The sequence below is a fragment of the Sus scrofa genome, chromosome X (genome assembly GCF_000003025.6).
Source record: "Sus scrofa isolate TJ Tabasco breed Duroc chromosome X, Sscrofa11.1, whole genome shotgun sequence".
Classification (NCBI taxonomy): domain Eukaryota; kingdom Metazoa; phylum Chordata; class Mammalia; order Artiodactyla; family Suidae; genus Sus; species Sus scrofa.
The window spans coordinates 95482234-95508081 of NC_010461.5; the positions used below are offsets into that span (position 1 = coordinate 95482234).

Here is a 25848-nt window from a genome sequence, read left to right on the forward strand (position 1 = left end):
CTGAGTCAAAGGCTGTCAGTCATCTCGGCTCCAACCGCTCTGCTCTCTCACAGCCCAGCCCTTTCCCGGGGCCGGGGCAGGAGATTGCTACAAGCCAGCTTACCTGGGGAAAAACCAGAGCCTCACTTTAGTCCCTTCCGGTAATTGACACGACAGGGCGCCCAGGCGGGGGAGGAGAGAGCTTCCCTCCATAAATGGTCCCACCCCTGGGCAAGGTGGTTCACTCTGGCAAGTAGCTACAGGGAGTGTGCACCTGCCACCAGTCAAGCTCTGCCAGACTGCGAGGCAGGCGTAGCAGCCCAGGGAGTGAATGAACCATGGACAGGTTGAAGTGCCCGAGCTTCTTCAAGTGCAGAGGGAAGGAGGTAGGGGTCTGGGAGCTGTGGGAGGTGTGGAGGGCCTGGGAAGGGAAAACTTAAGGGGAGGCAAGTCTCAGTTTTTGCTCTCCGCAGCTGTGGCCTGTTTTTCATATTTCTGTTCAACCACCCGCAAGTGTGCCTGAGATGTCCGAATAGAGTAGAGGAAATATAGAATAGTTCTTACTCTGGTAGTTAGAAGACTTAGGGCCGCTCTACCCTCTGTCTTGGGTATGCCCACAAACTTCTGTTTTCTCTCCCTCTCTGGACTGTGTCATATATGCTAGAGGGAAATGAGAAAATGCACTGTCCTTATCTGACCTGGGGAACCCTCCCCTCTCTTCTGAAGTGGAGGAGAGCGCTGCTCCACCTGGTGGGACAGGAGAATTTGTGTCTGAATATTATTTTGTGGCTTTAAAGAAAGCACTGATTTTATTCTCCAAGATACGGAGTGAAGTTAAACTTCTCTGAAAACTCCAGATAATCAAAACCATCAGCCTCTAGGAAAAAGAGTCTATGGATTTTTTTTTTTTTTTTTTTTAGTAGAAGCTCTATTTGATTCTTCTCAAAGATGTCCTGCTATTTCAAGAGTGTTGATTTTACTTAATTCATCTTTAAGACTTTTGTATTTGAAACCTTATTTACTTCATTTGCCCTTCATGCTGGATGCCATGTTAGTTTTTCCACCAAAATTTGGGTGATCTAACCCAAAGAAGCAGTAAAAATAGCCACCTACAGAGCTTTTTTTTCCTTCTTCTTCATTTCAAGCAGTAAATATTGTAAAGTAAAAGCAGCCATCCACAGAAATCTCAACTTTGGAAAGCATTCTCCCTGGCTATGGTTTTCAGAGTTCATTCTCTCCCAGTGTCTCTCTCACTCTTTGTCACTTGTGAAATTATGCTTCTATATTTTTTTAAATAATATAGAAACAAGCAGTTGATATTTTCTCTTTTCTAGAAAGTGACAGCTTCATCTGAGGATTTCCACATTCGTGAAAATGATGAAAATCAGGACCGTGGTAACTGGTCCAAAAAATCGGATTATCTTCTGTCTATGGTTGGATATGCAGTGGGATTGGGGAATGTATGGAGATTCCCATATTTGACCTACAACAATGGTGGAGGTATTTACTCCCCCCTCTATTTATTTCCTCTTTGTGTATTAAGTGATGTACTATATGGCCTCTGAGGACACTTTAAGACCTGAGGAAAGGTGTATGATAGTATGGGTTAGTGGGAGGTTGGGAAATGAGCATACTGCATTTTATTATTAGACTATGAGTTTCTAGTTCAAGTTGGAAAGCTGGCTTCACAAGATCCTTGGATATAAACTTCATAAAAATTGTATATTTAGCACTTCTGAGTTTCTGATGTGCAATTCCGTGTAATTTTCAACTATGACTTACTCTTCTTAATTTAGACATGTTCTTAGGATAATCTGCTCAGACTCAAGTTCTGTTTTGCATAATTTACAGCTGAATCTAAGTAAAAGGCAGGGAATTCTTATTCTAATAAGAAGCTCAAATAAATTGTTTGCTTAAAATAAGGCATTATGTTTTGGAAATTTAAGTGTAGAAGGAGTTAATTAAAATGTAATTAAAGGTTTAGTACTTTAACCTGCAATATTCAGTTACATGTATTCCAAATTAGATTGGCCGTGTAGAAGATTCTTCTAAAATGCAATAGAGTTTAGTCCAAGCCTAGGTTTTTCATTTCTGCAAAATAATACTGTTTATACCTCATAGATCACTAAGGAAGACTCAATTAGAACTGGGAGAAAGAAATAACTCTGAGGTGACACACAGAAGGAAACAAAATGAGTTACACAATCCTCTAGTAATGTTGAAACAACTTTTCACTTACACCATATTTTATTTACTGGTAATTACAGGTTCTATTAGAAGTGTAGAGGTGACATACCTTTGTGTTTCATAATTGGGTACCAGTGAAACTGTGCCACTATAATTATTTTTCTTGGTATAATAGGATTTTGTGTGGTGATATTTCAATCTTATATTCCTTGTTAATTGCTTATATTAAAATATTCATATTGGCCTTCAGAGACTTAAGAAAGGAACTCTGTTTACAAACACTTTAAGTGTTGGTGCCAATAAATTACCCTATGTAGAGCCTGTGTTGTTTAATCATGGGTTGGTATAAGTTTGAGTCGGAAGATGAGTCAGGATTCACAATCTTTTTGGTGTTTATATCCTAAGGTCAGTGTACTGGAGAGAAGCATTCAGGCTCCTTTTCGGCCTCTTGTGTTCAGGTTTGGAAATTTCCTGTGACTTAACATCGTACTTACTATAAATTTCCAGGAATTCTATTAAATGAGTTTTAATAGAGAATTTTTAAACTTAGCCAAAACAAAATGGCATTATTTATTACTACTTCTTTTACCATTTCCTCCAAAATTAAATGTATCATATTGACTCTCAGTTTTTAAAGATCACATCACTTGGGTAATAGATAATCTAGACTCCCTCAATTGCTTCTTTTTATTCTGCCCAAGGGTAGAAGATAAACATGAAATTCAAATTTGTCAAATGTTAATAGATCAGATTTAAAACTATGGTCAGGTTTGAAAGACTGTTGCTAAAACCTGGAATCATTTTTTTATCTGTAGATGCTTTATAGCAGTTTATAAAAGAGAAATATCAGACTACCTTAGGGTCTAGGTCAGCATTATTAACAATTTGTGACCATTGTATTGTATTAATAATTTATTCAGTCATATTTATCATTAACAATGAAATAATATAATAGGGGAAAGCCATGTGTAACATTGAGGAAAATTCTTTTTTGTCTGTGTCTAAAAATCTATGTACACTGTGCTAGCAAAACTTTGCTTACTGTTGTATTTAAGCAGGAATATTTTATATTACTTTTTCTTCATATTTATCACTGGTAGGAATTGAACTGCTCTTAGTCATAGTAATGATGGTATGTACATTGCAACATCTATAAAAACGTATTTGTCCCTATGTTCTGGTGACTAGTGACTTGTATGTGACAAGTACTTTATTGTCTCCTTATTGTTAGTAGAATATATTTTGAGGGTTGGAAAAAATGTAGTTTCCAGACATGATGTTACAGAATCATAATGGGAAAAATACATGAGGAAAAATGTAACATGGCTAAATCATATGTACATAAAACAAAGCCCATTTTTATTCACTGATCTCTGCACTTTTTTTTTTTTTTTTTGTCTTTTTGCCATTTCTCCTGCGGCATATGGAGGTTCCCAGGCTAGGGGTCGAATCGGAGCGGTAGCTGCCAGCCTACACCAGAGCCACAGCAATGCGGGATCCGAGACGCGTCTGCGACCTACACCACAGTTCACGGCAACACCCGATCGTTAACCCACTGAGCAAGGGCAGGGACCGAACTCCCAACCTCATGGTTCCTAGTCGGATTCATTAACCACTGCGCCATGACGGGAACTCCTGATCTCTGCATTTTTAAAATTAGATTTTCTTAACAATAAGTTTAAGATTCTGGAGTTTCCATTGTGGCTCAGCAGTAATGAACCCGACTGGAATCCATCCTTAACCCCTGGCAGGGGTCGCTCAGTGGGTTAAGGATCCGGCATTGCCATGAGCTGTGGTGTGAGTCGTAGACGCCGCTCAGACCCCATGTTGCTGCGGCTGTGGCATAGACTGGCATCTACAGCTCCTATTTGATTCCTAGCCCGGGAACCTCCATATGCCTAGGATGCAGCCCTAAAAAACAACAAAACAAAACAAAAAGTTTAATATTCTGTCCCTGCTTCTACCTACAATATGGTCAAAGTTCTAATGAACAATATTTTGCCCTAAAATTGGGCAGGAAAAAAAAAGACAAATAATAAAAGGTTTAGGGAAAAAATGGGCCTGCATAATCAAATTGTAGAAGAATTAGTCCTTATGAAATTGAAAGTTAGTTCTAAAGGCATCTCAAAGGTTCAGATCCATTTACCAAAAGTAGTAAATTACTTATTAACATTGAGTGAAGACTCCTATGACTATCTAGAGATGTACTTAACTGCAACAACTTCATTTTGAACCATATCTAGGTCTTAAAAACAGATCATTTATATTTTAAAGGAGAAAGGAGGGAAACTAACTTTGAACATATATGATGTGCCTGCCCATTTTGCCAAGTGTTTTCACACAGGCTCTGCAATTAAAGCCTTAGCACAAACTGTTGAGTTGTCATTGTTCTTCCCATTTATGAGGAATCTAAGGTTGAAAGGTTAGGTGAACTGCCCCAGGCCACATAACTAGTGTATGATGGAGCCAGGATATAAACCTAGGTCTATCTGGTTCCAAAGCCTGTTATCATTCAACTTCTGTGGATTGGTTTTTATGCGCTATTGTTTTTAATAATCACAACAACCTCATTAGGTAATACTAGCCTCCCCATTTCATGGATGAGAGGAGTTTAAGTTTAGAGAATCAATACTTTCTCACAGACAGTAGTAAATTTGGAGCCTACACCCAGTACTCTTGACTCCACTGTATCAGAGTGCTTTCAAAATGTTATGCTGCTTGTAAAGTGCCATCAAGATTTGGGGGTATAATAGTGCTCCAATTCTTCTTTGCATTTTTCAGGTGCCTTCTTGATACCTTATGCGATTATGCTAGCATTGGCTGGTTTGCCTTTGTTCTTTCTGGAATGTTCTCTGGGACAATTTGCTAGCTTAGGTCCAGTTTCAGTTTGGAGGATTCTTCCATTGTTTCAAGGTTGGTATTAAAATGTTTTCCCTATTGTGCTTATTGATTTATTCCTGCATGTAGCTGTCCTTACTCTGTGGATGAAAAGCATTTAGCCTTTGGACATGTTAAAGGCAAAAAGGCATACATTGTTTTTCTGAATATTTGCCACTGTTAAATTTAGAAATTGAACGTTAATTTGTATTTCTGTTTATCTTGGGCTGCAGATATGGTAGAGTTAGGAAGGAGATGAGAGAGTTGTAAGGGTGTCATTATTTTCAAATTTTCACCTTTTGAATTTTCCTGGTACACAGTCTTGTGCATTAACTTTATGGCACTGGCTTTTTTTCTACTTCCCATGCAGTCTTTATCTTCTTGCTTTTGCATATCTTTTACAATGCCTCCTTCATAAAAGTTGAGGAGCAAGCCACTATTTTTTCCTCGGATGCACCTAATGGAATAGGACACTAGGAAAGTTTTTAAAAACCATTTGATTGTTATAAAACATCAAACAGCCTTTCTGCTTGAAGATTAGATATTATTTTGGTACATGCTAGCTGCTAAAAACTATTTGTAAAATCTTCAGTGTAGCATTAAAAATAAATTTATAGTGAGGTAAATAGTATATTGTGCTGGAATATTGAGGAAGCTACCTCAAAAGTTAGTCTTAACGTGCTAAGCTGCATTTTAAAACTACTGAGTTAAAGAAATTTCATAAGTTTAAATTTGGATTATTACTGAGTTATTGGGTTTTCTTTTTTTTCTCTCTCTCTCTTTTTAAGTCCATACCTGTGGCATTTGGAAGGTCCAAGGCTAGGGGTCAAATCGGAGGTGCACCTGAGGCCTATGACATAGCCACAGAAACACTGGATCTGAGCCGCATCTTCAACCTATGTTGCAGCTTCTGGCAATCCTTAAGCCACTGAGTGAGGCCAGCGATCGAATCCCGCATTCTTATGGGTACTAGTCAGGTTCTTAACCCACTGAGCCACAACAGGAAATCCTGAATTTCCTTTACGTGCACTTGTAGAAATGCTGGATGCTCTCCTTTTAGGACATTAATTCAGAGGTTTTATCATCTGCTTGTCAAAATGTTGGTTTATAGAGGAAGATGGAAGTATTGATCAGTGAGTCAATAGGATATGTGCTTTATTTTTTTTTATTTTTTATTTTTATTTTTATTTTTTTTTTGTCTTTTTGATATTTCTTGGGCCGCTCCCGCGGCATATGGAGGTTCCCAGGCTAGGGGTGAATCGGAGCTGTAGCCACCAGCCTACGCCAGAGCCACAGCAACGCGGGATCCGAGCCGCGTCTGCAACCTACACCACAGCTCACGGCAACGCCGGATCCTTAACCCACTGAGCAAGGGCAGGGACCAAACCCGCAACCTCATGGTTCCTAGTCGGATTCGTTAACCACTGCGCCATGATGGGAACTCCAGGATATGTGCTTTAAATAGTTTATTTTTTTAGAATGTTACCCACTCTGACAAGAATTTACAGACTTAATAAAAAAGAGTAATGAACATAGTTTTTCCTTATGCGAATTTGATGGCTTAATACAGGTCTCCTGTTTTTGATCTTAGCACTTTTTTCTGATTAACTAAAAAACTGTGTCAGAAAGTCAAGCATCAAAATAATTTTAATTTTGAGAAGAATGTTACTCAGACAGTAGTATTGCTCCCCGCCCCTTAAAAAATAAAGACAGAGAAAGTGTTGTTTGAAACAGTTTTCTCATTTTAAAATAGATTTTGTGGATCTGGCATTGTCTCTGTGATGGTGTGGGTTCAATCCCTGGCCTGGGGGCAATGGGTTAAAGAGCCTGTGTTGTCACAGCTGTGGTATAGGTGGCAGCTGTGACTCAGATTTGATCCCTGGCCTGGGAACTTCCATATGCTGCAGGTGTGGCCATAAAATAAAAATAAAATAGATTTTGTAGAAACTGAGATGCAGCTTTATGAATTAGCAAAAGAAATTTTATGTGATTTTTAATTGTTTTCTTTCCCAGGTGTGGGGATTACAATGGTCCTGATATCCATTTTTGTGACAATCTACTACAATGTCATAATTGCCTATAGTCTTTACTACATGTTTGCTTCTTTTCAAAGTAAACTACCATGGGAAAATTGTTCTTATTGGGCAGATGAAAACTGTAGCAGATCGCCTATAGGTAAAATTCATTTATTTTAAACATATTGTTAACTCTGCATCATTCTTCTATGTTTTCTAATAATATTAAAGGGTTAAATCATTTTCTAACCAATTTAGGTTTAATTTTAAGTGAGCCATAGATTATTGATGAAAGCAGAATAAAGCATGTATAATCTGAAAATTGATTAATGCAATATGTTAATTTCTGAGGGCAGGCAGTAAGGCTAAAGCATTTCTAGGAGTCCTTCTTACAGGCCTAAGTCATGCGCAGAAGAAGAGGAGGAAAATGGGAAAGCGGTAGGAGAGAAAAGCATGATTTATGATAGTAGTACTGTTTGAGGAGATGCTGAGTGCTGTCATGTCATATGTTGCTGATCTTTGGGATAATGTAGCATCAATATTGTAGACTATTACCACTGGCATTGCCTCTGTGTATTGGAAGATAAAGTGGTAAAAATTTAACACTTCTTAGAAATTTTAAAATGTCATTTATCAGAACAGGTTAAATAAGTTCGCATATTAAAAGTTCCTTAGAGCACTAAATCCCAACTGAAATGATTGTTACTCTATGGCAGTTATTACTATAAATATGATCTCAGTTTAAAAGAGCAGATATTTTCACACTCACCCCCAGTTTAGTAGCAGAGATTTAAGATGTTGGATATGCATGGTTTATTCCATTTGTAAGATCTCAGTTACTAAACCGAGTAACAATTTGGACAGTACTTTATTTTACCATTAAAACTTTTTTTTTCCAGCAAAGTACTCTTCTAAAACTAAGTATGTTTCTGTATGTGTATTCTTTTTTCTAAATTTTAGTAACACATTGTAATGTGAGTATACGCTCAAATGAAATCTTCCAAATGAATAAAAGCTGGGTAGATGCCAACAATCTTACCTGCATCAATGGAAGCGAAGTTTATCAGCCAGGGCAGCTTCCCAGTGAACAATATTGGAAGTGAGTACAGTAAGTTACCTACACCTTAAGCAGATGTAATTTAAAAGTTTTTATAAATAGCAGTAAAATCCTGATCAGTTCTTTTCTTAACTCATATAAATAGAAAAAAAGGGGGCATGGAATCAGGGTAAATTATACTTTTACTCACGTTTACCTATCCTGTGTGAGTAGTAGTAATCTGCAAAATTAGCTCATAGTTAACAGATTGTTAACAGATTTATAAGTTAGAGGTTAAATGAGCATAACATTGTCAGTAATGATTTATATAGTGCTTCTTAGCTATAAGTTAGGGCATTGCTTTGAAGAAATATATTCAACTTTTGACTGTAATGAGCAAGTTCTAATGATATACAGTTGGGTGAAGGGTAATACTTGGGGCAAAATTGCTATTTAAGGCCACAATTCTTCACTATCCATTTTGCTTATAATTGTCATTATATGGTAAAAGTAGATGTTTGGGGTTATATATGCTTCTATTAATTTTTAACTCAATGAATTTTATTACATTTATAGTTGTACAATGATCATCACAACCCAATTTTACAGCATTTCCATTCCAAATGCCCGGCCCATCCCCCAACCCCCCAACCATAAGTTTTTCAAAGCCTGTGAGTCAGTATCTGCTTCTATTAATTTTGAATGATCTCTCTTTCCTCTCCTTACTGTATTTCTACCCTTTACCTGTACATAATTTCTTTGTTGCCGTAATGAGCTCTTCCTCATCTACATGTTATTGCTCTGTGTAACCCTTCTAAAATTTGGACATCGAAATGTTCCAAGCATCAAGCTAAGAATTAAAATCCTAGATCCATATATATCCCTAGTGGAAATAATGGAATTTTACAGAAAGCCTTTGAAAAAAGTACAAATAATGGGACCATTTAGGTTCTTTTAAACTTTTTTATTATAGTTGATTTATAGTGTTGTGTCAATTTCTGTGGTGTAGCATAGTGACCCAGTCATACATTCTTTTTCTCATACTATCTTCTATTATGTTTTATCCCAAGAGGTTAGATATGGTTCCCTGTGCCATACAGTAGGACCTCATTGCTTATCCATTCTAAATGTAATAGTTTGCACTTAGGTTTGATGATAACAAGTATGATGAATAAGAAAATATTTAATATAATTTTAAATGTTTTCTCTGTCATTTTTACTTGAGTAATGACTAAAATGTAGGGTTAGTTTCTCTCTGTAGATGAGCTTGGAAATATTAGGGGGAAATCATAGCTAAAGGAATCAGTGGATCTTTTATTCTAGGATTTGGAACTTTGGATTGGGTGCAGTTAACCAGAAAGTTCAGAGCCTGGGCCATTTCACTGAACTATTTTTGCCCCTCCATACAACAGTAGCAATAAAAAGTTCACACAACATTGATGTTTTAATAAAATACTCATGAAGCGTCCCCTTGGATAAAAGATACTACAGAAGTCAATGTATTCAGACAAGTGATTGTGTGTTCATCAAGGGTTTATGTGTTTTCAGTAAAGTGGCGCTCCAACGGTCGAGTGGAATGGATGAGACTGGAGTCATTGTGTGGTATTTAGCACTTTGTCTTCTTCTGGCCTGGCTCATAGTTGGAGCAGCACTGTTTAAAGGAATCAAGTCTTCTGGCAAGGTAATTTAGAAAACACACTAGAAAGTGATGTAGCTGGTTTCCAATTTCATTGTAGTTCAAAGCTAAACATTATCAAATGCATGTTTTTTTCTATAATGGGAACATTTAAATGTGTGAAAAACTTTCTAAGTAAGCAGCCTCACTCTAAGAAAATGCATAAGAACACACTGCTATTATCAAAAATAAAACCAAACAAACAAAAATTAGTAATACTAGATTTGTGCAGTTACTCTAAACTTGGACCCTTCTAGCTGATACAGCATTTTCAGGCTTGGGAGTATATTTTTAAAATTTCTATCCTACTATATAAATAAGTATCTTGAATGGAATTATATATCGCAGTGTTTGATTTGGACAGTCTAGATCTTTGTTATATACGTAATAGTGTCAGGATTCCCCTAGTTAGAGGAAAAAAACTATACTATAGTTCTTAAAGTCTGCCAAAATTAACTCCAAACCCTCTCTCAGCAGAGTCCTATTCTGAAAAACACTTCCCACTTGTTTTATTTTTTAAACTTTCAGAGAGCATCATGGCAGTTTCAGAGAACAACATGAAAAATTTTCTCTGTGAGCAGTTTATAGTACCCAGAAAAGTAAATGTGTGCGTTTTGTAACTACTAGACTGAAATTTCCTTGAAGATAGAGGACAGAAATAACTGTGGATCCTATCTCTGTGTTGCTGGTACAATATCTAGCACATTCAGTTGATGTTACATTGTGATGAGACATGCAGTTAGAGCACAGAAATACTGTGAACATCACAAAGTCAGTGGAAATTTTCGAAAATAATGTTGTAATCTCATATTTTTGAAACCCTTGATTCATTTTTGATGTTAGTATTGAAAGAATCCATTAAAAGCCATTTGCCCAGGCAATTAATTTTTATTGGTCTCTAGATGACTTGTTTAAATCATCTCCTTGGGCATATTATCAAACATAGGACATCTATGGAGGAAAGAAATCATCCACATTAATAAAAAACCAGCTCAAAGGCAACCTTTTCATCTGGAACCATGTGTTATCTAGGATACAAGCTGTTCGTGTGTGTGTGTGTGTGTATATACAGACCAGGACTATGTGACTTCTTGGATAAACTCATAGTAGATTTAAAGATTATAGTTGATGGTTTCATGGTCTAATATACATTTTAATTATCTTCAAAAGTTAATAATCACAAAGTAATATCAAATTTTAAGTAATGGATTATGAAGTTAAAATATAAATTTGAAATGGATGAGACATTCCATAAACAAAAATGTTACTTGTATATATATACTATCAAACTCTCTTAACAATAACATTAAGGATGATAATAACAAGTTTCCAGTATTCATTTTAATCAACTTTCATGGGATTGGATACCTATGAGATTATTTTCCTTCTCCTTGAGGACTGAGTATATACTAACTATTGCAGGGTTTTAAATCATTTCCCTTCCACTTCAATGGAGTAATTTACCAAGAGGTGATAGTCAGTCCCCTCACACATTTATTAGGATACACTTGCGAAAGTACTCCATCTAGATTCCAAGTTACCACTGCTGATGTATTATGGATTTACAATACAAACCCAGGAAATATTGCTTCATACATTGGTGTTCTGAAAGAGTGGTGAGAACAGAAAGAGGAAATTATGCCAAATTTGGGGATTCCCATCATGGCTCAGTGGTAATGAACCTGGCTAGTATCCATGAGGACATGGGATCCCTGGCCTTGATCAGTGGGTTAAGGCTCTGGCATTGCCCTGATCTGTGGTATAGGTTGCAGATGCGGTTTGGATCCTGCATTGCTGTGACTGTGGTGTAGGCTGGCAGCTATAGCTCTGATTTGACCTCTAGCCTGGGAACTTCCATATGCTGTGGGTATGGCCCTAAAAAGACCAAAAAAAAAAAAAAAAAAAAAAGCCAAATTTGGTATTGGTATTGTCAGACTTATTAATAACCTAATGAAATCTCTGATAATTTCCACTGGCTAATAATTTTATTTGCATACAATTATATACCATGATTTAAAAAAATTACCTATTAACTTTTGGTTGTTCTTCTTGGTAGGTGGTATATTTTACAGCTATTTTCCCCTATGTTGTTCTACTCATCCTGTTGATCCGAGGAGCAACTCTGGATGGTGCATCAAAAGGCATTTCATACTATATTGGAGCACAGTCAAATTTTACAAAACTTAGGGAAGCTGAGGTAAGACAATTTGGATTGCATATTATATGAGGAGGTAAACCTTAAAAGCCAATAACAAAAATCTTTGTTTGAAATTAAGAGTGTCATAATGTAATAGCTTGCAAAAGACTATGCAGTTAAATGTATCAGTGTTTCTGTCCACTAGGATGTCTGATTTGGCTATTTAACATGACACTAATGCTCTCTTATTGGAAGTGAGACAATCATTTTTAGCAATAGGATTTTAAAAGTCATTTTATTCAAACTGACTCTATTTGACCAAAAGGATTTGGGGCTTTTTAATCTGAAAAAAAATATTTCATGCATGAATGCTTACAAATTGATGATCAGGACTATGTGACTTCTTGGATAAACTCATAGTAGATTTAAAGATTATAGTTGATGGTTTCATGGTCTAATATACATTTTAATTATCTTCAAAAGTTAATAATCGCAAAGTAATATCAAATTTTAAGTAATGGATTATGAAGTTAAAATATAAATTTGAAATGGATGAAACATTCCATAAACAAAACTGTTACTTGTACCACACATATATATGTGCCATGAATCTAAATTGGTAACCCTCTTTTAATATTAGTTTACCTCCAGATAATGGTTGTGTGTATCATAGGTACACAAAATCTTTTACAGTTTTGACTGCAAGGAGCATTACCATAAGTGTATGCTATAAACTATGCTTCTATTGATACAGCCTAATAATACTTTAACTCTCTTAGAAGTCATGTCACATTCTTGGCACACATTAAGCTTCTGGTCAGGTAAAACCCCACAATATTATATTGAAATCAAGAAACACTATTACCTACATACTAGTAGTGCTAGCTAAAATGGATATTAGTTTTAGTTTGCTATGGTATTCTTTATGGAACTCATGCTAATTTCTAGCAATTGCTATTTTCTAAATGCCTGTAATATGAATATTTAGTTATTTGTTGTAGAACTTTTCTGTTAAGTATTAAGTCAAATTTATCAGTTCTTATCATGGAAATGCATCCTTTACCTTTTTGAAAATTGAAAGATCAATCACCAGCCTTTGGTTACTTTTCTTATGGCCAAATAATTTTCATTCAATAATTAACCACAAAACAATTATTTTAGAACTACTAAGTTTTATTGTTTGTGTTGGAGATTAACATACTTTGATGTGTCCACAGGCCATCTGTTTTTTCTTCATTTATCTTGGGCCTCACATCTTTTAACCTTGTTTGTTAATCTCTTCCCAACTCAAAGACCATTTTTGATGATGGATAAGAAACAAATAAAATGGAAGCTGGGCTTCATCATCTTCTCTCTGTTAGGTTGTTAAACAAGATAAAATATGTTAATGTACTTTAAAATGGTAAATAGTTATGAGCACACAATTGTTTCAGTCATTGCTGTTACATAATATTATGTTATTACAGATGCAACATTTTCCCTAAGAAGTGGACCTTCCATTTTCTTTAAACCTCACAACTTGAGCACAGTTGAAAAGCCACTTTGATATTTCTTCAAGTGGGTTTTACAAGCCTCAGATCACCTGGGCTTTATAGCTACATAAAACTATCCTGAAATTTTCATATGACTATTTTATGTTGGTCTGTGTTTCGGTGTTTCTGTTAGTTTTAAAACATCAGAGTTAAACCTAAATCTCCTTATGAAACATACAATTTAATCATTCTCCCCCACCCCCAACACAAACACTATCCTCACCCTTTCTTTGGGTTTGCGGGCAATGAGAATTTTTTCTTAGCTGTTTTTTATTCCTCTCCAATCTATATTCTAAGCATTTGATAAGTTAGTCACCATATTATATGGCCTACCTTCCACTGACCAGTCCTGTTTTCAGATGTACTAAAAACACGCTTTTGCCTACATATATGCCAGCCCTATTTTATTTTTTTATTTTTACTTTTTGTCTTTTGTCTTTTTAGGGCCACATCTGTGGCGTATGGAGGTTCCCAGGCTAAGAGTCCAATTGGAGCTACAGCTGCCAGCTTACGCCAGAGCCACAGCAATGCCAGATCCGAGCCATGTCTGTGACCTACACCACAGCTCACAGCAACGCCAGAACCTTAACCCACTGAGTGAGGCCAGGGATCGAACGAACCTGCAACCTCATGGTTCCTAGTCAGATTCGTCCCCACTGTGCCACAACGGGAATTCCAGCCCTATTTTATGAAATCTTCACAATTATATATTTTTTCTTTGGAGTAACATTATATCTACAGAATTTCACTATTAAAATGGATTCACCTAAGTTAGTTTCTAAGATAAATTATTGTCCTTTAGCAAAAACAGGAGGGGTAAATTGTGAAAGGGGAATAATAAAGAGGTCCGAATTAGATGAAGAGTGTAGGAGCTGCTTAAAGAGAAGAGTTCAGCTGCATAGGGCTCTAATATAAACATGAAATGAGGGAACTGGATTGGCAGCCCTTTCTAGAATATGCCTTGAGAAATTCTTGCTGGCGGCATTAAGAATCTTGAGCTCCGGTTGTATTCTATATACCATAGGTTGTCTTATTCTTTTGCCCTCAGAGCCCATTCTGACCCTCTGCATTTCTGGTTGCACCATGTTTACACATGGCCCCAAATGTTTCTTCTGCCATCTTTACTTAGGGATGCTTAATGTATCATCATTCTTCCAAAATTGTCTAGTACTAGCCATGTTAGTTGTTTTTTTTATTGTCCCCTAATCAATATGTGGAGTAAATGGAATTACAGTCCAATTCCCAGCCACAGTTTTCCATGGAACTTGAAAACATATACTTTATGTAAAAGAGAAAAAGACAAAAAAAAAAAAACCTCCAAGGTGTTTCTGAGGGAGTGAGAAAGACTTGTCCTACCACATATGAAACAATATTATAATGCTATAGTTATTAAAAATAATGTGGTGTTAGTATAGGTACAGATATATATAGACCTGTGGAGCAGAATGGTAATCTCAGAAACAGGTTAATGAACATCTGGAACTTGGTATGTGGCAGAGGTGGGGATGCAGATCAATGGGAAAAGAATGGACTATGTAATTGATGTAATTGACATAGTTGATATCCAAATATATAACTGATAATATCAGTTCTCTTCAGACAATGGATGTTCCATTTAGAAAACAATGTATTGTGATATCTAATTTAATTGCATAATATCAATTTCAGGTGAATTCAAAACTTAAGAATGTAAGCAAGACTTTAAGTCTTTCAGAAGAAAATATAGGACGGTAGCTTATGACCTTGGGATGAGAATTCTTTTTTATGTCAGAGAAATCAATGACAATGCATAAAAGCAAAGATGGATACTTCAGCTACATTAAAACAACAACAAAGTCTTTGGTTTATCAAAGGACACAATGTTAAGAGGTGAAAAAAATAAGCCACAAATTGAGACAAAAATTTAACATATATAGCAGATAAAGATTAGAATCCAAACTCCATAAAGAGATAGCCCAAACAAAAAATCAGCCAAAGATATGAACAAGAATTTCACAGAAATAAAACTATGGAATGTGAACATATAAAAACATGTTAAACCTTAAAGTAATTGGGATTAACAAAACTCTCATCTCACAGCCACTAGTTTGGACCATATAACATTTCTGCCCAGTGTTGGCAAGGATGTGGGGGAATGGGAAGTCTCATACCAACTGGTGGGAGTGCAAAGTTATACAACCACTTGGGAAAATAATTTGGTAATATTTAGTATCCTGTCCATCAACAGGATATAGGATACACTGTAGTATACAATACAGAAGTGGAAAAAAATGCTCAGAACTGAATACATCTAGTTTGAACCATATGAACTTGCCTATATTCTTTCATTTTTTATTTACAAAATTAAAATTTCAATGGTTCAAATTGATAATGGATAAATCTCATACAATACTGAGTGAAAAAAGGCAGCTTGTATAAGTTTACACACATTAAGAAAACTTATCTATAAATTCAAAAACATGCAAAGCTAAATGCCATATTGTTTAGGTTACATATTTATGTAGAAAAAATATGTAAAGAAAATCAAAGAAATGATAACCACAGAAGTCAGGATAGCAGTTATCATTGGAGGTTGGGAGGGGCACACAGAGGCTTTGAAAGACTGGTAACATCTTATTTAGCATGTTATTTAAGCTGAGTAGTGGGTACCAAGGCATTTCACTCACGTATTTACCCATTTGTATATATGAAATATTTATCCATTTGTATATATGAAATATTTGATATCCATTTGTATATATGAAATATTTGATATCCATTTGTATATATAAAATATTTGTGAAATATTTCACAAATGAAAAATTAAGATTATTTTTTGACTATTAAATTATTTTCTATTATAGGTTTGGAAAGATGCTGCCACACAGATATTTTACTCCCTTTCTGTGGCTTGGGGTGGTTTAGTTGCTCTATCATCTTACAACAAGTTCAATAACAATTGCTACTCAGATGCCATTGTAGTTTGTTTGACAAACTGCCTTACTAGTGTGTTCGCTGGATTTGCTATTTTTTCTATATTGGGACACATGGCTCATATATCTGGAAAGGAAGTCTCTCAAGTTGTAAAATCAGGTATGTAATGCAATATATATCATTAACTTTGATTAATCCAATGTAGCTCATTTAAGAAACACTGGTATATTTTATAGCAACTAAAGTACTCAAGATTTAGGGTACTGCATTTTCTTTCTCATTCTACCTTATATAACTTGGTTATTTTAATATGATAATTCTTTGTGGGTTTTGTTTTGTTTTGTTTTGTTTGCTTTTTAGGGGCACACCTGTGGCATATTGAGGTTCCCAGGCTAGGGGCTTAATCGGAGCTACAGCTGCTGGCATGCGCCACAGCCACAGCAACGTGGGATCCGAGCCGGGCCTGTGACCTGCACCATAGCTCACAGCAATGCCAGATATGTAAACCACTGAGCGAGGCCAGGGATTGAACCTGCACCTCATGGTTCCTAGTTGGATTCGTTTCCACTGTGCCATGATGGGAACTGTATAATGATATAATAATTCTTAGATGACCTGAGAAACAAGGTTTATGCAGAACAATTAAGGTTTTCTTTTTTCCAAATTTCATTTAGTCCTTAATATGAACTACTTATTGCACAATTGCATGCATCAGGCATCAAGATAAGCAATTTGCATGCAATGTCTTCATTTAATTTGTGTGTATTCATATCTATATATGTATGTATACACATATATACAGGTATGTATTAATATATATGAATAAATTAATCTATGTACATAAATATCATAGAGCTACAAACCCAACTAACTTTGTATGCTGTATCCAGCTTTAAAGGAATCTGATTCATGAACTTCCTAACTTTATTCATTTATTTTTGTCTTTTTAGGGTCACGCCCACGGCATATGGAGGTTCCCAGGCTAGGAGTCCAATCAGAGCTGTAGCTGCCGGCCTACACCACAGCCACAGCAATGCAGGATCCGAACCACATCTGTGACCTACACCACAGCTCACAGCAACACCGGATCCCCAACCCACTGAGTGAGGCCAGGCATCGAACCCTCATCCTCTTGGATGCTAGTCGGGTTCATTAACCACTGAGCCACAACGGGAACTCCACTTCATAACTTTAAAGATTCTTAGGAACAGAATTCTAGGGTTCCTTTTAAGAATCCCTTATTAAATTTCTATTTATGGTTAGTATCATTTGATGGGGAGACGGATAAATGAGAACAGAATATTAGGACTAGAAAGGACTCTGGAGAGCATCTAGTGTCCAGCTCATCATTTACAAAGGAGTGGACTGATACACGGAAATGTTATGTCTGGCAGAAGATCGAATAGTTAGGAAGTGACAGAGCCTAGGCTAGAAGCTAATTCTCTAGCCTAAGTTGGAGAAATTTAAAATACTTAAAACTAAGTATCATATGATTGCAAATTTTTTAAAAAGGGGTCTCTAAAGGTAGCATACATCAAATAGAAAATAAGATTCAATTTACAGTTTCATTATATACAGTTTTGCAGGTATCCATATATTAACTAAAATGGCACTAAAGTTATACCCATTATTTTGTAATAACCTGTAATGGAGTATAATGTGCAAAAACACTGAATTACAATGCTGTACACCTGAAACTAACATAATATTGTAAATCAACTATGTCAATTAAAAAATTAAATGGCACTACACAGCTATTACATGTACAGTGGGAAAAAATAAAATGGCACTATATACAGTGATTCTGTGTAAACATTTGGAAAGAGAGTTGAAGACTAAAAAGTTTGTTCCATGAATATATCTTTATTGATAGTGTAATTCTTTTAGAATTTCTAGGCTAAAGTAAGGTGACCTAATTTAGGTTTCTGGAGTGTAAGACAGTTGTTCTTCATTAATTCAAAAAAATCAGTTAACACAAAATCATGGAAATAGTTAAGATTTCTTATGTGAGAAATGTGCCATTTACAAAATTTATCTCACTGGTTTGATTCACATCACACTTTCACATTATCACATCATAGAACAACCTAGTCAAATACTTTTGAAAGTGAAGATGAAAGAGTTGCTAAAGAATGTATATTATGGATTAGGTTGCCAAATTCAAATTAGTATGTTATTTTGAAAATGTGCAAATATGTGAATTTTCTTGGCAACTAATTTAAAATGCCATTCACTTTTCTTAGGTTTCGATTTGGCGTTCATTGCTTATCCAGAAGCTCTAGCCCAACTCCCAGGTGGGCCATTTTGGTCCATATTATTTTTCTTCATGCTTTTGACTTTGGGTCTGGACTCTCAGTTTGCTTCCATTGGTAAGTAATACTCCCAGGGTTAACCTATCCCTCTTATATTTTACTCATGTTTCCTCTACTTAAAAACATCCTTTTCTTACTCGTGTTGCCCCCCTCTAGCTTTTACTCTCAGAATAATCTTTTTGAAAAAAAATTTTTTTTTGTCTTTTGTCTTTTTAGGGCCACACTTGCAGCTTATGAAGGTTCCCAGGCTAGGGGTCTAATAAGAGCTACAGCTGCCAGCCTATGCCATAGCCACAGCAATGCCAGATCCGAGCTGCATCTGTGACCTACACCACAGCTCACAGCAACACCAGATCCTTAACCCACTGAGCGAGGCCAGGGTGAACCCACAACCTCGTGGATACTAGTCAGATTCGTTTCCGCTGAGCCACCATGGGAACTCCTCCTGAAAATTCTTTTTAACTTAATTTTTAAATATGGAAAAATACAAAGTACTCATGTATCATACACCCAAAAAGAAGAGACATCAATATTTTATATTTGCTTTGGGTGTTTTTTAGAAAAATAGGCTGTTATGGATAAATTTTAAAACCCCTATGTTTCTCCCCCAGTACAATTCACATTTCTTCCTTCCTAGAAACAGCCATCACCATGGATTATTCAGTCCATGTTTGTATGCATTTTATATGTATCCATAAATAAAATATACATGTAAAAATTTCATAGCATACATATCATTCTGACGGCTTTTTATATATATTATGAATATACACAGACATATAGATCTAGTTACCTCACAATCTGCTGCCACAATGATGGGCATTTGGATTATTTCCAACTTTTTAAAATTACACACACTACTGCAACAATTATTCTTGCATATGGTTCTATGTACACATAGGGATTTTCCCTAGGGTACACACCTAGAAATTCTGAAACAGTTTTAGTCATAATAACATCTTACATAAAACATTTTAATAGCCTACAGGATAAAGTCCAGCCTCCTCTAGTTGACTTTCAAAGCACTCCAGAAATTTTCAAACATGTTTCTCAATCCTTTTACCCACATACCCTTCTACTTTTAGCCAGTACCCTGTTTCATGAACACATTTATTTCTTATACTTAGAAGGCCTTTCTGTCTCCATGTCATTTATTCAAATACTCATCTTAAAAGTTCGACTGGAGTTCCTGTTGTGGCTCAGTGGTAACAAACCCGACTAGTATCCATGAGAACAAAGGTTCAATCCCTGGACCCCATCGGGTGTTGCCATGAACTGTGGTATAGGTCACAGACACAGCTGAGATCTGGCATTGCTGTGGCTATGGTGTAGGCAGGCCAGCAGCTGCAGCTCCAATTTGATCCCTAGCCTGGGAACTTCCATATGTCCAGTGTGGCCCTAAAAAGACGAAAAGAAAAAAGTTTTACTAGAATTCTTCCCTCCCTATAACCCTCTTTCAAACTACTTCAGCCCCCGGGGACCTGTTACCTAATAACTGCTACCAATGAAAACAACAACAAATAGAGCTGCATCTGATTTTTATCAGAACTGACAAGTGGTGACTACCAAGAGAAAGGAACTTAGGGATTTTTAAAAGCAAAGAGCAGGGCCCAGAGTATATTCTCAGCATATATTTGTAAATTTGATTAATAAAAGTTGATTAAAATTAAAATGATTAAATTTATTGGATGTGATTAAAGTTATTGGCAAATGAGTTGACATATAGCATGTCATATTTTTCCCTTCTGAAGAAACGATTACAACAACGATTCAAGATTTATTTCCCAAAGTGATGAAGAAAATGAGGGTTCCCATAACTTTGGGTTGCTGCTTGGTTTTGTTTCTCCTTGGTCTCGTCTGTGTGACTCAGGTATATTATTCCTTTTATAATCTAATTAAGGAAGCCAAGTTTAAGAGGATGTTTAGTGACAAGTCCAAGTCTGACTTGGATCAAGATTTCCTGAGTTTTAGCCCAGATTTTTTCCCATTATAACACAATTTCGATAGTATATTTTGCAGAGGTAGAAAAAGCCCAATAATGGACAACTTTCCCAATTACAATAAAGTTATAGACTTTAAACATAGGTTATATTTCTTGGCAGCTACTACAGAGCACACACTGTATGCTTATTTTTTTACAGTAACTCAGTATAGAATGAAAGGTCCCTACTATTTGAGATATTTAGAGCCACATTTGTGTTTACATTTGAAAACATTCCTTTTCACATTTTGGCAGAGGTGAAACCAAGAAGCATATGTTAGAATCAAATGAGTAGATTCAATTTGAATACCTGATCAATCATAAAAATAATTTAAAATATATTTCAAAGTAACTGATTTTTTTGGTAGGCTGGAATATACTGGGTTCATCTGATTGACCACTTCTGTGCTGGATGGGGCATTTTGATTGCAGCTATACTGGAACTAATAGGAATCATCTGGATTTATGGTAAACAGTATAGAATTATCAATACATTTTATTAAAATGATTTAGTTTGGTTCCTTTTTATTATGTTTGCTATAATAATTAAGTATAATATAGTGGACAAAATTTATTATAAATAAAATGTAGTCAAATGTTATATACAATTCATTTTCGTAGTATAGGAAAATGTTTACACATGCAAAGATAACTTGGGTCCACAATGATTAATGAATGAAAATATTAATAAGGGCTGAATGAATTCTTTGTTGTTTTTAGGAGGGAACAGATTCATTGAAGACATAGAAATGATGATTGGAGCAAAAAGGTGGATATTCTGGCTATGGTGGAGAGCTTGCTGGTTTGTCATTACACCTATCCTTTTGATTGTAAGTATTATTATGCCATTAATTTGATATCAATAATATATATTTAAACACTTCTAAGATAAACCCGAATTATTCACTTTTATAATAAAACAAATTAATGTCATAAATTAATGATTTTCAACTTTTGCTTCATGACTAGCGTCTCCAAGGTGCCTAAATTAAGATGCCTTTAGTATTATTTTTGAGGCCATAGGCTTAAACATTTATCATTTGAGAAAATAAATAAGCTCCTATAGACTTAAAGGTCCTAGATACTTAAAAATTATCAGTAGGATAAATTTTTAAAAACCAGTCATTTGCTAATTCCCTGAAAAATATGCTGAGCCATATACAATGTTCTTAACCTCTGCTTAAGACTCAGTCTATGCCTTCAAATAATTCAATCTAAATATACTAATTGTTAAGAAACAACAATCAGATATGAATGCTTATTTTTATGGGAAGTATTTAGTATCTGAAATTACTAAAAGAAATTCATCTGTGTCAACAAAAGCAATAGTTTATGTTAAAAATTGGTTCTATTTTGGAGGTGAGGGAAGGCAAAAGATGTCTTACTGGAGAGACATAGACACAATGTCTCTAAATAACCATTAGGGACAGTAAAATGCTGAAAGCCAAAATAAACACATTTAGTAAATAAATGGTGAGGGTGGAGCAGTGGCAAAGCTTTATGAAGGATGTGTTTTGGTTCTCATTGCCTCCATGCTTCAAAAGTTATCCTAGAAAAGACCATTACGTAATTTTATCTAGAATTTGTTTTTAGAAGGTTTTAAGTTTTTTTCCATATTCTTGCTATATGACTTTGACAGTGCTACTAAATATTGTTTTCCTTATTTGAAAATTCTCCATAATAAAATCAGCCCTTTACCAACTAAATTTCATTGATTACCAGGTTTGACAACTGGATTTACTTTAAAATGCAAAAGTATTAAATATTAAAGGATATACATTATCATCTGTTTTGTATTAAGTCATGGATATTAGACTCTATTATCCCTCATCTATTCTCTTGTAGTTGTGTAAAATTATGGTAATTGTGAAATAAATTTAAATTACTGTAATGAAATTGAAGGAATTAATTTGTTTAATTCCAAAATTAAACTTGAATATCTTAAAATTCTTACATTCTACATTCTCATTGATTTTAGTAAACAAAGAGGTAAATTTAGAGAAACTACTAAGTATTTTGGGGTTTTGTTCATTTTGTTTGCTTTATAAATTTCTAAATATTTAGCTTTAATGCTGCAACATCCTAGTAGGGTTTTTAAAAACACGTTTAAAAACACTTGGGCTTAAAGTGTTTTCATCTTTAAGATTTACTCTTTTACCCATATATTGAGCTTGTTTTTTATCTCACTAAGAGGCTAGAAGAGAAGTGTGCTTTGGTAAACATGTACCAATGAATGTGTATGTTTTGGGTGTGGAGTAAGGGGTACTCTGCATAGTGGAAAATAATAGAAACAACTTCTAAGCAAGAAGCAAATCATATTCACTAAAGTGTACTTCACATTCTCATTGAATTGATATGGTAAAGTATTTCACTGAAATACATGTTGTACAAGTATTTGTAACTTTTATAAGCATATGGAAGTGCTACTTTTGGAGGAACCTATCCAAAGCCAAATACAAGTTATTTAGATTGGTTCATTTAGTATTGTTATCTTCTGTCTAGTTACCTGATTATATTAGTTGGCTTGAATGTATTTTCGTTTTAATTGCTTTTGATAAATTATTTCTAAGGAATAGAATCAAAATTGCTTTGAAATCATTAGTGCTATAAAGTTTAATTTTAGCATTTTCTTTTCATATTATACTTTCACAGGCAATTTTGATCTGGTCATTGGTGCAATTTCATAGACCTGATTATGCCAAAATTCCATACCCTGACTGGGGAGTTGCTCTAGGGTGGTGTATGATTATTTTCTGCATTATTTGGATTCCAATTATGGCTATCATAAAAATAATTCAAGCTGAAGGAAACATCTTTCAAGTAAGCATGTTAATATTATTTATACTTTATATAAAATACTTATGATCAAAATGAAGACTAATATGCTTAATCACTCTTCCTTTTATACATGATATAATTATCCATTACTATGTGCATAACATTGTATTTTACTGGATATACACTTTCATGTCTCCTTGTACTAGACTATAAACTCCTTTAAGGAGTTTATCTCACTTGCTGCTATATCTTCGGGCCCTATTAGAGTGCTTAAAAGCATTACCACATAAAAGTTATAGTATCTATACTTGTACGCACAAGGCAAATGACCTTTTTCCTTTATATCTACAATTTTCACCTTTAAAACTTCATCTGGTCACAGTACTAATACATACTGTAATAGCATGTTAAAACTGGGAAAAGTCTGGTAAATTGTCTTGAACCTAATACAGACCCTGTGTTATCCCTCTTCCATGGAGGCCTAGGGGAATGGAGTTGATTATGACATCTCAATAGGATCATGACAAGGTAGGCTCAGGAGTCAAACTGGGTTCAAGATTTAGATCAGGATTTTGTGAATCTTTATCAATGGTTTGACCCTTTCTTTGGTTCTTAAAACTTCCCAGGTATATACTGGTTTGGATCCTCACCTAACCCTCGCCCTAAGACCAGGATAGAAATGTCTGAGAATTTAGTGAAAGTATGTGACGTGATAATGTTGCTTGAATGGGTTTACATACTTTCTTTTGAAATCATTTACATACCTAGTTACTTTGGCTTTGTAGTCAATACAATTGTATTAACAGTTGGTTAAATTGAGTATCATTTTTTTGGTAGATGGTATATTAAGAAATTAGATGATCATTTTGAACTTTTCTATGGTTCTTATTTCATTTTGATTAGCAAGGAGACTTAACACTCTAAAATGAAAATATAGTTTTCATTTTTTTTTCCTTTGGTCCTTTTTAGCGCATTGTAAGCTGCTGCAGACCAGCTTCTAACTGGGGGCCATACCTGGAAAGACACCGTGGAGAAAGATACAAAAACATGGTAGATCCTAAAAAAGAGACTGACCATGAAATACCTACTGTTAGTGGCAGTAGAAAACCAGAATGAGATCTAATTTTTAAAAATATGTGGTTGTGTAATGTGATTATTTTACAATAGAGGAAATTTTTATTTATTTGTATGTTGAGTAGAAAAATGTATATACTATGTTCATAATGGTAGAAGTTTTTTTCCCATTTAAGCAGGAATGTAATATAAAAATGTGAATATACTAATGTTAGTACTGTGATTACTATATTTCTTTTAAGATTATCTATCTGTTAATACACACATAGCTGCCTCTATTTCACAATAGCATTTTTGTAAATATTACTATAATATTTTTCTAATATATTGAAGCCTTTATTTTGAGCTAGTTATTTAGAAAATAGTTATATTTTCTATTATACAGGTTTTAAAATATACTTGCTTATGTTTTCTTAGTACACAATCATTCTTTTCCATAAAGCTGGGGAAAATAAATATTTTTAAAAGAAAGTGTTAAAATTGAAAGCCTCACTTAATTAGAAATGCCAGACATATATGAAAAAATGAACTGCATATATAATATGAGGACTATACCGTAATGCTTTTGATTCATGTCTAAAAACTTCATGTATTTATGGCTCACTTTTTCTATGTAAACTTAGTGGTTATATTCATTATTTAAAAATAGTGAAATAAGACAGAAAAACAAGGATTCTATGGTCAGTGAGTGATAAATCTAGAAAATGGAATTCAGAAGCTTTGATTATTTCTTTCCCCTCAAAATGTCTTCCTTAGTTGTATTTGGAAGAAAAACATGACCCATCTAATTTCTACTGTGTTTCACAAAATTAAGAGTAGTTCATTATATATTCCAAAATCTAGGTTTAATTTCAAATAGAAAATGGAACAAAATACTAATGAGGAAATGGCTTCAATCAAATCTAAGGCCTTATGATTATAATATAGTTAATAGATCAAGTAGAATGATTTTGTCTTGGTGTTCCCGTCGTGGCTCAGTGGTTAACAAATCCGACTAAGAACCACGGGGTTATGGTTGGATCCCTGGCCTTGCTCAGTGGGTTAAGGATCCGGCGTTGCTGTCAGCTATGGTGTAGGTTGCAGACACAGCTTGGATCCTGTGTTGCTGTGGCTCTGGCGTAGGCCGGTGGCTACAGCTCCGATTCATCCTCTAGCCTGGGAATCTCCATATGCTGTGGGAGCGGCCCTAGAAAAGGCAAAAAGACAAAAAAAAAAAAAAAAAAAAAAAAAAAAAAAGAATGATTTTGTCTTATTTGAACAAGCTACTACTTATAGGTGATAACTTATTTACATACTTATTAGGAGACAAACTTTGTCAAACTTGTCAAGAATGAGGGCAGCCAGATTATAAG

The 25848-nt window shown here is 35.0% G+C and overlaps 1 protein-coding gene across 1 annotated transcript; it reads left to right on the top strand.

The window, feature by feature from the left end:
- Positions 261-24967, top strand: SLC6A14 (solute carrier family 6 member 14). The gene is made up of 14 exons (NM_001348402.1): positions 261-365; positions 1314-1479; positions 4948-5079; positions 7057-7218; positions 8019-8157; positions 9643-9775; positions 11826-11966; positions 16282-16510; positions 18595-18720; positions 20415-20533; positions 21013-21112; positions 21365-21474; positions 23297-23464; positions 24392-24967. Exons 1-14 carry the CDS (start codon positions 318-320, stop codon positions 24536-24538), a joined length of 1920 nt encoding a protein of 639 aa, NP_001335331.1. The 5' UTR covers positions 261-317; the 3' UTR covers positions 24539-24967.

Excerpts from the sequence above, each read along its gene's own strand:
- SLC6A14 (NM_001348402.1), top strand. The coding sequence starts at position 318 with ATGGACAGGTTGAAGTGCCCGAGCTTCTTCAAGTGCAGAGGGAAGGAG. Across the intron at positions 9,776-11,825 it reads GAATCAAGTCTTCTGGCAAG|GTGGTATATTTTACAGCTAT; the intron begins GTAATTTAGAAA and ends TCTTCTTGGTAG. Across the intron at positions 23,465-24,391 it reads CTGAAGGAAACATCTTTCAA|CGCATTGTAAGCTGCTGCAG; the intron begins GTAAGCATGTTA and ends GGTCCTTTTTAG.